This window comes from Xiphias gladius, chromosome 2 (genome assembly GCF_016859285.1).
Source record: "Xiphias gladius isolate SHS-SW01 ecotype Sanya breed wild chromosome 2, ASM1685928v1, whole genome shotgun sequence".
Lineage (NCBI taxonomy): Eukaryota > Metazoa > Chordata > Actinopteri > Istiophoriformes > Xiphiidae > Xiphias > Xiphias gladius.
This window is the reverse complement of record NC_053401.1, coordinates 10,485,287-10,500,241: the sequence shown is the minus strand read 5'-3', so window position 1 is coordinate 10,500,241 and position 14,955 is coordinate 10,485,287. Positions and strand designations below refer to the sequence as shown.

Sequence of the window (14,955 nt, the reverse complement as noted above, 5' to 3'; positions counted from 1 at the left end):
AGAGAAACATTACACTGGTGTTTGTTTGTATTAGAAGCAAAATGGAAAGAAAACCAAGCTTTTTTGGGTTTTTTTTTTGTTTTGACATGTTTTCTATTCTATTGTTTTTGTCTTACAGTTTAAAAAGCACTTCTCTTATTTGTCCATCTAAAAACCAGCTTTGTGGTCAACTCTGATCGTGATCAACGTCCAAGGAGATGTCAGCAGTATTGCTTCATGCTCGGCAGAAACTTGTCTGAGTGCCACTTTCTGCTTTTTCAGCCCATATTTAGCAGCCTAGTTTTCATGTACTGTGGATAAACAAGCAAAAGAATTTGTTTTCCAAAAGGAAATGTTGTGTTTTCTGCTTTGTTGTGGCTGTCGTGGAGCCCAAAGAGAGGATTTTTATTGTTAGTTGTGGTTTTTTGAGCAGCACTAAAGGTGACCCACCTGTGTTTGAGCGGATGCTCACAGCAGATAGTGAGACATTTCACAGCTTTCCTGGTGTACATATAGACAGCAAATAAAGCATGACACACGAACCCTCCTTCCCCTAATTGTAAAACCTACCGTGACCCATTTCAAGGTTTATCCAGTATGTAAAAACCTCTGACGTTGCTGCAGTGGATGAAGGGATGAGGGAACGTATACAGTTACACAACATGCGCTGCCCTGACTGACCTCAACGTGTTTCTCCTCTGCACTGCTAAATGTAATAAACTCCCATAGAAACTGTCATACTTTTAAGATATAATTGGGAAAATCAAGCCTCTGTATTTTCAAAATATTTTTGATTAAAATACCAACAAGCCCCTCAAGAGGTCATGAAAGTCGATGCTTCCGTCACAGAGTCAACTATAGGGTTGTGGTTTGAGAGTATTTTATCAAAACGGAGTAAAGTAGTGAATCCCCTTAATCTTGTCCAGCTCCTTCCCAATCCTTTATGAATCTATAAAGTGTTGCTTTTAGTAATTTGAAGTGATAATGTTTTAAGAGTTTCCTCAAGGAAATTGGTTAGCTGAGGTGGGAAGACAAATCTGTGGTTGTGTACCGATGTAGCTGAATCTCTGACATCTGTATCCGTGTTTCGTTAAGTTTCAGTTAATCTTTGCACCACTTGATTTCCCCAATGTTGCAACATGCTGCTCTGATTAAATACTGTGAAGCAAAATGTACAATGTGATCGATCATCAATCACCTGCTAAGCGGATCCTGATGAATCTTATCTCATTATCAGTGCAGTTTCTAGATGATGGTTTAAACAGTTGCCTCAGTCTCACAAAGAAAAGACAGCAAATCGAAGATTCAAGGAGAGATTTGTTAGAGTTAAGGCTTCACAGATGAGGTTCTTCAACAATTTGCAACTGAAAAATATAACCAGTTACTGGAAACCAGCCCTGGTCATTTGCAAAAACATGATTTCAGATTAAGAATGGAAAGAGAGAGAGAGCAAATGTGTGTCTGTGTGTGTGTGCGTGTGTGTATGTGTTAGTCAGAGCGTGGCAGGTTGTATCACCAATTACATAAAATGTTATGAGAACCATTATAAAGAAATCCTCATTACACGCATACACACAAGATGGTTACTAAGCAGCTTTTAAAAAGTGTCTAACAGCTAAACAGAGTGCAGCTCATATAACATTAAATTACTGAAAATGGTCCTTTATTGAATCTTATAAATGCAGAACAGAACAGTATAAATAACTGCTGTTAGTTTGTCCTGATGTAACTGTTTTTAGATTCTGATAAGCTATTATCTAAAATGACCTTGTCCTCTATCTGAAAACCTAAGAAGCTTAGCTCAAGGGCTAGGTGTTACTTTAAATAATTTGATACTATTATTGATACAGTACAGTTTCACTAGCAAGTTTATGATTAACTTCCACATATCCATCCGTACAAGATTGAAATATCAAGTGTAGGTGTGAGCTTTGCAAGGCAAAAAACAATCCAGATATGATACACTTAATGTTGGAAATCAGTGTTGAGACATACGAGAAGTACACCCTTTTATTTCTGTAATAAAGAGTCTCTCTGTTTTTACATTATTCCAAAAAATTTGATGTCTTTAACCTCACTGAAGAACGGCCCATAGTTGGGTAAAAACAGTGTTGTTTCAACTCAATCTCCCTTTTTCTCTCCCTCTTACCTCCCACGAAGGAAGCACGAAGCCACGCTGAGGTCACACGCTTACGCTCGCACATGCACACGCACAGAAAGCATTCAAAAGTCAACCTTCTTCTGCCTCTGACCCTCATTCACATTAACATTCATATAGTAGCTGCAACAGACATATGGCCAATTACACTCAACTATTTCCCGCACACACAAAGAAGACACATGCATGTACACTCACGCACACGCTCGCCCTCTCTCTTTCTCTCTCTCTCACTCTCTCTCTCACTCACACACACAGACACACACAGACACACACAGACACATGGTCAGGGGCATAAAAAGAGCCCTCATATAAACTGTGGCCTACATAATACATGTCTTATTTGATCCTCTCTCGCTCTCTCTCGCGCTCTCTGTAAATGGGTCAGCCCATTGGTCAGACAGACTCGGCAGGCCTTAGAGCTGCAGACCGTGTGTGTGTGTGTGTGTGTGTGTGTGATTGTTATGGACGTTGTTAAATTCTTTGCAAGCTTTGTAATGGAGTGCGTTTATGAACGAAGCTTTCTTGCTGATATGAGTTTGCTGCTACCAGAGTTAAGGTTAAAAATGAAATGAAGAAAGAAAAAGTTTCGTTTTTTTTTTTTTTTTGAATGTCTATGTCTATGAATCCTGCTTCCTGTGACGAGAATATAAGCATAATGTCTGTGTGTGTCTGGTCTGTTGTCTGGGCTCCGTTCCCTAAATACCCTTTAGCAAACCACTGTGTATTTTGGGAACACTGCAAGAGTGTGGTTTTGGAAAAAGTGTGGTAGGAAAGAACTCTCAGCCTATTTCTTCTTGTTATGTTTTCCAGTGTAAATAATAACCTAGGAGTTTTCAGCTAATCCTGTGTATGTAGCCGTATTAGGCAATAATATGTGTGTGCGCGTGTGTTTTGTGTCTGATTTAATGTGTATGAATCAGGGCTGGCATCACTGAGGTATGATAAAGGAGATTTTGAGGCTTTGAACAGGTAGGATCTGCCTGTTTTTCTAATCACAGTCCCCGGGTGGGGAGGATTAGAGGTCTTAAATCGTTCAGAAAGTCTGAGTTAAAAACAGAAAAACACTGCTGTTTGTGGTCCTACTTTACTAATGATGGAGTGTTGCTCTTCTTCCGTTTGTCTGTCTGCATATATGTCTGGTCATGCTTACGGTTGTTGCTTTGTGGCTGCACAGTTTGACTGTTTGTCACTTGTTCACAGCAGTTGTTGCTCGATAGTAGTTGGACAACAAGGCCCTTTTCATCGTGTACTTCAGTGTTGCGATCTCATAAATTCTTGTATAACAACAAATTGCAGAAATCCTTAAGAAATTAATGAATCCAAACACATTGCAGTTTTAATGTTTAAAAAAAAAAAAAAAAAAATTTCAGGTTACATTCAGGTGGACCATCCCTAAAAGTGGGGTTGGTGTTTAAAGGGTTTTTCAACAACTCAAAGTGACAAAAAAGTAATCAACATTAATTTTGATAGTTGTTTAAGTCATTTATCATGCAGAGAGGCCAAACATTCACTTTTTTTCTGGCTCGAAAAATTGTTTATTTTTATTTATTTTTTTATGCTTTTCTCAGTTTTCCATCATTGTAAATAATAATAATTGATGGGTTTTCAAATGGTCACCAAGCAATTTGAAGACGTTACCTTTGGTACTGTGACTTTTGATTGACATTTTTTAGTTTTCTGAGTTTTTATAAGTAAATGATTCATAAATTAATCAAACAAATAACTGGCATGATATGTAATTTTATATTGTGACATTGATATATTCTAGTCTTATCGACCACTCAAAGCGCTTTACACTACATGCAACACACACATTCATATATTGCATTCACACACACACACACACACACATACTGATGGCAAAGCCATCAGGACAATTTGGGGTTCAGTATCTTGTCCCAGGAAACTTAGACATGTGGACTGGCGGAGCCGGGGGTCAAACCACCGACCTTCCAGTTGGTGGACGACCTGCTCTACCTCCTGAGCCATAGCCGCACTCTTGATATAGTTATTGGTATTTTAAGGTAAATCAAATTGAAAACTGTTTATAGATACAATGGGAATGTCTGGTTTTGTCTAATCAAAAAAATAAACCTTTTATGGAAATTCAGCATTTGGAGTTTACTGTTTTAGGAGTTTAAGCTGCTTTAGCCCTTTGGTGTCTCAGAGTTCCAACGTGAATCCCATGAAATGCATATTTTAAATCCACGATCCTATCATTGCAGAGCCAAACAGTTTATTAAATGTCTGTTCAGGCTGTGAAAGCAGTGTGTAAATGTGAGTTTAGGATGGGGCGGTCGCTCTTGTGTGTGTGAATGACAAACTCATCTCAGTGTTTATGTTAAGAGAGGAAGTAGGACAGAGAATATTTTTCTTGCTTTTCACCCTCCATATGGTGTTTACTCTTTATATATAGCCTCACCCTTCCTCTCTCTTTCTATATCTGTCAATTTTACCTTTCTTTCACCACCTCTATCACCATCTCTTCAGTTAAGTTTTAGTATGAAGCCTTTTATTGACACTGTAAACCCATTTACTTGTGTAACCACTGCACATAAAAAGGACAAACCAGCAACGCCCCTGCCCTCTTTCTTTTTCCCATCTCTCAGTCTATCAAATTGAATTTCAATTATGTTTTATTTGCGTGATTATAGATAATAGTAAAAAAGCGATGTATAGCAGCAAATATGCCTATGTCAGGAAAGTGTGGTTCAGCAGTGGAAGATGGAGGGAGGAATGATGATCGTAATTGCAGACAACACCAAGCAAGAGACTTTCTTCCTGTTGCTAAAAACGTCTCTTGCCTTCTAGGGCAGAAGTGTGAACACACACACCAACACACACACACACACCAACACACACACACACACACACAAACACACACACACACAAACACGCGCGCGCATACGCATACACAGAAATGCATATGCACCAATGCTTTTGCAACTTTGTGAGCAGCATGCATACAGCATTTATGGTTATAAGGACTGGGTGCTTTCCAGTTCTGAGCATTAGTCTGCTAGTGGGTTTTTCTCTCTCGCTCTCTTTGTTTTTGTGTGTGTGTGTGTGTGTGTCTGTGTGTGTGTGTGTGTGTGTGTGTGTGTGTGTGTGTGTTCTAATACTACTAGCAGACTACTGTGCTTGACGTAGAAACCGTTCACACTTGGCACGAGTAGAAACTCTTGTCTCCTTCCTGCTTTTGAATTTGATATTCTTGACACATAGCTTTGACTCACTCCACCGCAGCTTTGAACACAAGGACTTCAACACACACACTCTCACAAGAGGTGACTTTATCGCACATATAAGCACTCAGTGTTGTGGTTTGGTATTTGGCAGATAAGCTGTGGAGCTGTCAAACAGTCCTGTAGTATGATCTCACATGCATTTCTTTGTAGGTGAACTGCATCACATACTGCAGATGATCCATAAAACAACCTTGCTATGAGTCCTCTTTTTTGGTAATATACCTAAAAATTAGCAGCACATCTAAGCACAAATTTTTTTAGAAGTAACTAGATTGGAAATGACACACAAAAAGCCTGAAGGCTCTCCTAACTGATTTAAAGAAAACTACAAGAAATGTTACTCACTTGAAAAGACACTCATTTCCAGTGAATACCAAGCCTTCATAGCAACAAGCCATCATAGCAACAAGCCTTCACATGCAAAGCAGGATGTCTTCACTCTATGTGAAATTAAATGTTGAAGTGGAAAGCTTGAGAATAAAGCAGAAAAAGTTAAATGTCAATATGTCATGGTAAAAAAGCTAAATGGAAAGAGTAGACTTCATTAAAATGCTTTCCCCCAAAAAAATCTTATAATTTTTGGAATATTTCAGTGGATTGAGTCATATTTCCTGGATTTAAACCAATGAAGCCAAAAGAAAAACTGAAGGCTCCCCCTATCCTCCATCACCCTCCATCTATTTGCTCCTCAATCCCTTCCACTCACACTGCAGAACAGTGCTGCACTTACATAAGGAAGAAATAGAAAAGAGTTGCAAGGAGGCTGAGACACAGGAGGAAGGAAAAGGAGAGGAAGAGACAGAAGAGTGGCTAACCGCGAAGCCTCCGCATTTTCAACTTAACAGCCACATCTTCTCCTTGTCATCACATTCTTCTCCTTGTCTTCCTCATCCACCTGCACCGACTCATAGATGGTTTCTACTTTTTTTAATTTTTAATTCTTTACCAGACTGTCACAGTCAAAGTGTAAACAGCCCTTGTGTTAATACTGAGTATGTTCCAAAGACATTTTTTCCACAGACATTCACATTAAACTGATTTTAAATGGAATGATCTACAGACAAAATGTGTTTGTTACATTAGCTAAAAAAAAGGGCAAATAACCCCTTTCTACTCTAAGTACAACAAACAAGCTTACATCACTTCCATCACCAGAAGATCCTGTTTCAAAGACAACTTAATTATAATAGCACACTGACCGTAACACTGATACACTGCAGGCCCAGTCTTCACTGTGGATACAGTCATGGTTGAATGCTAGCTCAGTGTCATGTGAATTTCCCATCAGTGACCCAGATATTGATAATCAAATGATAGTAATACAACATATGGCTTATTTTGGTGGTTGTTACTCATGAATATCATCAAAAGTCATGAGAGGGATTTTTTTATCAGTGTAAACAGGGCTTTACAATAATGAATACATGAAATGATGAATGCACAAATGACAATTTCCATTTTATATTTTTTTTATTTTTTATTTTTTTAAGGAGAAAGAATTGCTTTGATCATCGAAATGTCCCTCAACTGTTTTTGCAAACTCAGGATGCAGTCAAGGATAACGAAAAGATACCTGCAGTGCCTGTTTACAGATGCAAATGGAGAATTTATTCTGAGGCGTCGACACTTTAGTCCTTGAACCTAATAAATAACCACTTCTAAGAAAGTACTAAGCATGTGCTCCACTTGAGTTTGACCTACAGTAACTTGTGTAGATCAGTTCAGCAATCCACAGGCTAAAGTACAAAATAAGAAAACCTTCATTCAGAGATTTGTGTGTGTGTGTGTGATGAACACCAATATAATACCATGTTTTTTTGGGGTTTTTTTTGGTTTTTTTTTTTTTTTTTGGATGATAAGATAGTTGAGTGAGAGAGTTCATTCTTGACCTTTAGAAACAGTAATTTGACAAACGGCTTAACTCAAGATTTTGGATATTTCATCCACACCTCACTTTCTTCCTCAGTGGATGAAGAGAGTTGAAAGCTCTGGCAAAAGCTAGTATGTTGACCTTGAGTTGAGAGGTTTTTTTTGTTTTGGATTGTAGTAGATTTTTCTTCTGCATTATATGTTTTATTGTATTTATCATAAATTTATGGGACAAATCTCATCCCACTTTTTCATTTGCACACGTCATTTAAATCAGCATGTTTTTTTTTTTTTTAAATAGTTGCTAATCAACATTTACGAGCACAAGCATCCAGTTTAGACTTTTCTGATACACTTGACATCAAGAATATATTCTTCGCACATTAGTATACAATTTAATAATCCTACATAGATTTATGCAGGCGTGACTCTTAAAGCAATAGTTTGACGTTTTAGGAAGTACACTTATTTGTCTATTCCCCATACAACCACAACCTATTGTTTTTGCACTTTGGTTTTTGTAGAGATTAAACGAACAAGATATAATGTGTCAATTAGTGAGCTTTAGAGGTGGCAGGAGTATTTTGTTAGCATTGGACAGTCATACATACACCCCTAACAACAACCAATACATACGTTGACATGAACATACAGTCAATGCATTTTGTCACTTTGTTGTTGTAATTATCAGTGTGTGCATGTGTTTGGGGCAGGTTGGAGTTCAGGTGTTTCCATGTAATGTTCAGCAACACTATGTCCTGTCATTAGTGTTCGTCAATTTGAACTGTGTGTGTGTGTGTGTGTGTGTGTGTGTGTGTGTGTGTGTGTGTGTGTATGAGCCTGTCTTTTCGAGCCAGTCGCTCACACACCCAAACCACTGCTAGGAATCCAACTGCCGTAGCCATATTTTCTCCAGGAAAACGTACCCATGTGCGTTTTTGTGTGTGTATATGTGTATGTGGGCACTTGTTTCAGATTATGATTCAGTTGGAACATCCAGCTTTAACCACCACCATTACAAGAATAATAATTTGTTTGTTTATGTTGTAAGATGGGTGTCAAGGGAGACAACATGTTAAAGCAACTGACCTTATTAGTAATGCGCGTGCGTGAGAGAGAGTGATTCAGGAGCAAAACAATGAAAAGAGAGATATAAATAGTGATTTGGTCTGTGTGTTATGTATAAGGAAAGACAGATTGATCGCCTTGGCTCAAATCAGCATTAACGCATGTGTGCCTTCCCCGCCCTCTCTCCTTCGTCACTTGTCAAGACACACCTGCCCTACCAGGTATATAGACTTAAGTCGTCCTCTCTCTTGCCTCATTACGCCGTTACTGACACTGCTCTCTCTCTCTCTCGCTCTCTCTCGCTGTGTGTTTTGTGTTTTCAGTCTAAGATGCCCTAGGCGGGGAGAAGGGAAATGTAAATGGCTTCCAAAGTAAAAGATGCTGTGGTGTGGTACCAGAAAAAGGTAAGATTCTGTTCATTTCTTGCCTTTGCACACTTTTTCTTTTTGCATTTTGCAGCTCTTTAAAAAAAAAAAAGAAAAGAAAAAAAAAATCATCCATCCAGGAGAAATTTAAAGGGATAACATGAAATTTAAAGGTAGTTTTTAAACTGCTACATTTACTCTATTTTAACTCAGCATTACATCCAGGTCATTTTTTAAATAAACATTTTTAAAAGGTTTTCTTATGGTGGTTCCTTTTTTTTTTGAAGAATTGTGGCCAATGTGTGCTAATAGGGGAATCTTACAGTTCAAAAATAAAGATCAAATTTGTGAGTTGTCTGGCAGACTAATTCTGTAATGGTAATGCTGTTTCTTGAAACATATATTATGCAATTCGCAGTAGCCATTTCCTGTTACTTATTGGCCATCATATACACCCTACCAATAGTGCTACAGTAAGCTAATATGGATTAATTGTTGGATTTATCAGTCTAGCTCCATGGCACACCAAGGAAAGCAAAGCTGAAGCATTTCTTCCTTGGTTACAAAAGATCCACCAGTGTTTATCAATGGACTCTTCTATGCTGTAAGTAGCTGCGGAGCCAGGCTGTTCAGCGCAGTGTGAAACCAGCCGGGTGTTGTGTGTCTTCTTGTTCCATAGTCTCAGATATCAGATCCTCTGCTGGACACTAGCACTGCCCCCCATGTAGCTCTCAGCTTACACACCGTCTGCCTGTCCGGCGCTCTATCCTCACAAACCTTTCTTTCTGTCGTTATGACTCCATCCGTCTCTTCTCTGCCCTGTCTCTTGGCCTGTTATTATTTCCTTGACGACCTCTTTCTCTTTATGTATCTGTCTGCCTTCATATTTGTCTTTCATCTATCTCTTTGATCTGCTGCTGTCACCTGGCAGATGTAGAGAGCAGCCAAAGCATTCACTGGAGTCAGATAACACTGAAGATGACTCATGAAGTTACAAAGATTAATTAACGCTCTAAAGTCTAAACACCTACTTTTTTTCCCAGCTTTGTTTTTTTATTTTGGTTCTTAAATTTGTGCTAAATTTAAGATTAGTCTAAGAAACTGCATTAAAAGCTTGTCTGGGCAGAGGCACACTAGTGAGGGCAACTGCTGAGTCATGACTGAATAAAACCCTTTTTAAGGAGTAGACTACACCTGTCTGACTGCTCTCTGGACTTCTATCACTGAAGTCTCTTTTAGAGAAGTTAAGAGTTTTTTTACAATGAGATATGACAGATACTCTATTAAAGATCATGTTTGTGGATTTTCCGTGCCATAACCGAGGCTTTTTTGACTTAGCAGTTTGAGTCACCAGGACAAGGAGATTTTATTCATCTCCAGCTGTTCTCCTATCTTTGTTGGTGCTGGGATCCATGAAACTAGCAAATAACACAGCAGATACATTAGCCTTGAAGGGCAAAGGCGTGTTCATATTATATTCTGTCTTGTTCGGCACTGGCTTTGCTAAAAATAAGTGAAAGATACCCTGAAGTTTGGCATTAAGCAAAGACCTAAAATCATGCCAAGAAAAGAAGCACTGCCCTCAGGAGAGTATTTAAGTGGGCATTTTTTATATAAGACTGTGGCTCCTGACAGGCCTCACGTGGTGGAAAAAAGCCACTCACCACTCATGTAAGCCAAGGGTACAGAGTGGTGGTGTATTGTGTTATGTTTGTAACTGCTGGGTGGAATCAGAGTAGGGGTATGGATTGGTCGCCCTCTATTCATTTATTTGAAGAATAGGACCAGCCACCCACCGACTCACCTGCCCACTGTTTTTTAGCTGTGCAGTTTTGATTTTAGTTTCTGAAGAATTTGAGATAGCTGCCTCTGACCTTTCTGCTTCCATCCCAGCACAATGGAGGTTAATGAAATTTTTGCTTGTGGCGCTCACAGTATATGACATTTAGAAACATTGTCCTGTTATTGTGGATAATCCTCAGACTTCCTTGTGGACAGTTTTATTTAGAACTACTTTCTACTACAGAAAAAAGACTTGACAGTTTCTTAAATATCCTTTTTAAATGAACTTTTTTAATGCTGTGAGCACCATGAACAAATTTACATTCACATCCACAGGTGTGGCATAATAAATCTCAGACAGCTATCTTACGAGCTATTTTTGTAAATGTTTGTATATGTTTTTATAATTTCAGTGGACCGACTCAGTAAAGTCATTGTAAAAATTTAAATACATGCCTGCTAAGTGTATTTTCCGCTTTTCTGTTGACTAATCTTCTGCAGACTAATCTTCTGTCGATTATTAATGTGTGAAACTACAGAAATGGTAGAAATGTTCCAAACAAATGGGACAACTCTTTGGTTTGGAAAGATTTTGATTTGCATTGTGAGTCAGACAGAGAGGGTTGCTAACCAAAGCAATGAGACATCCACTGCGGTAACAAATCTGACAGAGTCAAACTAAACTTGACCCTTAAATCTACTGTATGTCAACTCAAAGATGAATTTTAAGCTTGAGAAAGAAGTCCAGATTTCCAGACAGGTCCTTGAAGCTAAACTTGTTGTCCTCGGCTCTCCACCCTCTCCACACATCAGGCAGTGGCTTGTGTGAGTCAGGGTATGTTTCTGTCTGAGCTGAGTCTGAAGACAGGCTACAAATAGACTCAGTGTTGTGTTTGTGTGGAAGCTGCCTTTTTTTGTGACCACAGTATCATGCCAAGCCCATATCGCAGTGAAGACACATGCAGCCATGTAGTCTATATTTGCTATGACACCAGAAAGACTTTCTTTTTTTTAGGTCTGACACAGTGTTTGTTTGCTGATGCCAAGAAGGAAGCTGGCAACCAGCTTCCTTCTTGGAGATTATTCTGTGGAAATGATTCAGCTTTATTGTGAGCATTTTGTATTTAACCATAACTGGCATGACTGGTATGTGGGTGATTATGATATTTATATCATAATATTATATTATAATAAATCAGCTCATAGCTTATTTGTGTGGTGGGTTTAAGGCCCACTCTAAGACATAAGTGACATAGTATATATTATGGGTATGTAGACGAGATCTGTGGATGTGAATGACTTTATAGGATCAGTAAGTGTCAGTCTGACGATGCAGTCAGCTGTGTATGAGATAGAATTGTAATAGGACATGGCTATGTTCAGGGTCTAGAAGACAACACATAAATTACCAAGTAGCTTCATGTATTATTGATAATACAGAGATTTTACCATTTCTCACACACACACACACACACACACACACACACACACACACACACACACAGGTCTGAGCTGAGAATAGACCTTACACACACTCTACAGCAACACCTCTCTATGTGTTGCCATGGTCATGTGAAAACACAGCAGAGGAGTTAATCTGCACACCTCAACCAGTTGCTTGACCCAAATTCCATTTAACTGTTCTTTCACTCATTCATTTAGTCACTGTATCTATTTTGGGGGTCATCCACACCTTTACAGTTTCATACTACTTTTGTTCTTGTAAGAAAGCATTTATTTAAGGATTCAGTTTTTGATTGAAATTTTAGGTTTCATGTAAAAAAAAATTAATAAATTGACAGGTCATTGTTGACGTAGTTAGAGATTAGTGTTCAATAAAGAGGTTGTCTCAAGATTCGAATGTGGCTACTTTTTTTTTTTTTTTTTTTTTAGGACATGATCATCATCAATGTTTTTAGATTTGTGGTGAAATGATTTGTTGATTAATTGATGACTCATCTGACTGCAATTTTCATAACTACTTAACCAGTTAAAATCATATTTTTCATATCACTGTGAGCTGAATATCTTTAGGTTCTGGACTATTGGTTGGACAAAATGATCAATCAAAAAATATGAGAAATTGATAGAAAACGAAAATAATTATTAGTTGCAGCCGTATTGGATTAACCAGTGAATTTCAGGTTGGGAGTGAAACCTTTTGATTTTATTAATTCATTCATTCATTCAGTCCTTGACTCTCTTTGAAAACGTTCCATTAGTTGCACACACCATTCCAAAACTGAAAATATCCTTGTGCACGCGCAGTGAGTGTCTGTGTGTGTTTCCACTGATGGTTAATCAGTGTCAGAACTGACCACAACTAGACAGACGTGAAAATAGGTGCTAGCCACAAATAGGTGAGGGATTTTCCAACACAGCCAGTCTCACAGTGGGGGGGGCACTGAGGTTTATGAAAGGAAATAAGAAAAGGTAAATGAATAGTTTACAGTATGTGGAGACATGAAATAGATTTTGGAGAATGTTCAACAGAATGCTAGAGTCTCCAGTGACCCGTGTAACAGTGGATTAATCTATTGGTTATTTAATCGATTTATCATTTTGTCTGTGACATGCTGTAAATTTGGAAAAGTTTTTTGAAATGCCCATCTCTTTCCCAGACTTGAAGGCTGAAGGTGACTTCTTCACATTACTTTATTTGTCTGATCAACAGTCCAACACCCAAAGATATTCAGGTTAAAATGATATAAAACAGAAAAAAGCAGAAGCACTTGATGGAAACAGTTGCTTATTTACACTTGCAGCAGACACAAAGTAATATTGACATTCATTTGAAGGCATGTCTCTGGCAACCTGGTCATAAAGTCCAATATTCACTCTCTTCCAGCTCTGTTTTGCTCTCTACTTACTCTGGGTCTCTAGCCCCTAAATGCTGTTTGTTAACTTGGACTGTTTGCTGTTTCGTGCTGGGCAGGTAGCATACATCGGGTTTTCAAAGCTTTTTTGCCACAGCTTTAAAGTTGTGGGTTGTAAAATCAAAACAATGAGCTGAAAGACGCTAAATGACTCTGTAGAGTGTGAGAGAAACCACAGAGTTGGTGATATTTCACTGTGGGTCCACCACTAAGAATGACACCTTTCACATTTGGACCATTGTTAATATAAAAATATTAATTAGGGGAGCTTTAAATTCAACCATTTAATTCTGACCAAATGGAGCCTTTTTTTTCGTAAAGGCAACAGACTAGTCCTGTATCTGATACTCAGGTCCCTTTTAGCTTGATACCACTTGAACCCCAGCTAGTCTATAACAACAGATGACAGATAAATGCCAACAGTGAACACTGTTGAACAATATAGATTATTTACAGCTGATAGGTGTGTTCATGTGTTAAACCATGTGAATGTCTGTCTGCTGTAGACACACACTTAAACCGCTCCACCATCCCTCTGTAAACCAGCCTCTATCTGTGTGTATGGTTAATACCCCCTCCATTGCAGAGGCAGTTGTTATATAACTCTGTTGCTTCACCGACATAATCCCTCTCTCCGTCTCTCTGCCTGGATCGTCCCCTCCATCCGTCGTCATGGTGACCCCCAGCACTGCCACAGCGGCACACTTGGCCTCAACATCTTCCCTTCTGGTGCACTCGCAGCTCTTGATTTGCTTGTCAAATCAATGAAGTCTGCCTTTTGATTTTTCTCAGTGAAATCACTGAGGTCATTTGACCAAGACCAAGAATATTTCACCCCTGGCACAGCTACAAACATTTTTATTAATTTTGAGTTTTTATCCTTTAAAGACAGAGAGATGATGCTAAATCGAGAGGCAAGAGGAAAACAGAGGAAGTGTAATTTTGTGTTTTGTTGCCTAAGAACTCATTTATTAGTTTTTAGGAACGATGACTAAACAGATAGTGATGTAAGGAGGACTGGGTGTATGGAAAAGAGGATTTACAGTTCTGTTAATTCTACTCCATCAGATCTCTGTTACCTCACAACTCCATGATGTAACAGGGGATGTTTGTGTGGGATGTGTGTGTGAGTGCATGTGTCTGAAATTACTCATCTATCCATCCCCACCTTCCTCCTTATCTACATCCCCTCTCCTCCTTTATCTCTCTGCTCCATAGTCTGTTCACGTTTGCCCTCTGGCTGTCCTCCACGTGTACTCAGTATCCTCTCCAATCTGTGTGTGTATATGCATATATTCTGCTAGGTTGAATGACGGGAAAAATTAGCTGTCAGCCAAAATGTCACACAGTAAATCAGTCAGTCAGCTGTCAGATTTTGTGTTTTCCAGTGCTCCAGATAGGACAGTTATTCTCCTCTGGTGAAGCCTCAGGAATCGGAATTGGCAACCTAATTATGATGGGAAATGTCAGGGATTAGAATTTATTTTAAAGATACATAAAGTAGTAATTTACGGTGCCTTAATGTAGCGTTTAAGGTCAGCAGTGTTTAAGGTCAATACGAGAAGCAAAGTATATTTCAGGGCTAAAATTCCAATAATAGTCATTGA

The 14,955-nt window shown here is 38.7% G+C and overlaps 1 protein-coding gene across 3 annotated transcripts in view; it reads left to right on the top strand.

The window, feature by feature from the left end:
• Nucleotides 1-14,955, top strand: part of LOC120799664 (protein PHTF2-like) — a 46,056-nt gene that overhangs the window by 7,554 nt on the left and 23,547 nt on the right. For all 3 annotated transcript variants that reach the window (XM_040144933.1, XM_040144939.1, XM_040144923.1), the window contains one exon: nt 8,649-8,729. In XM_040144933.1, the coding sequence (XP_040000867.1) occupies nt 8,685-8,729 (45 nt within the window). In that variant the 5' untranslated portion in view covers nt 8,649-8,684. The remainder of the gene's footprint in view (nt 1-8,648; nt 8,730-14,955) is intronic.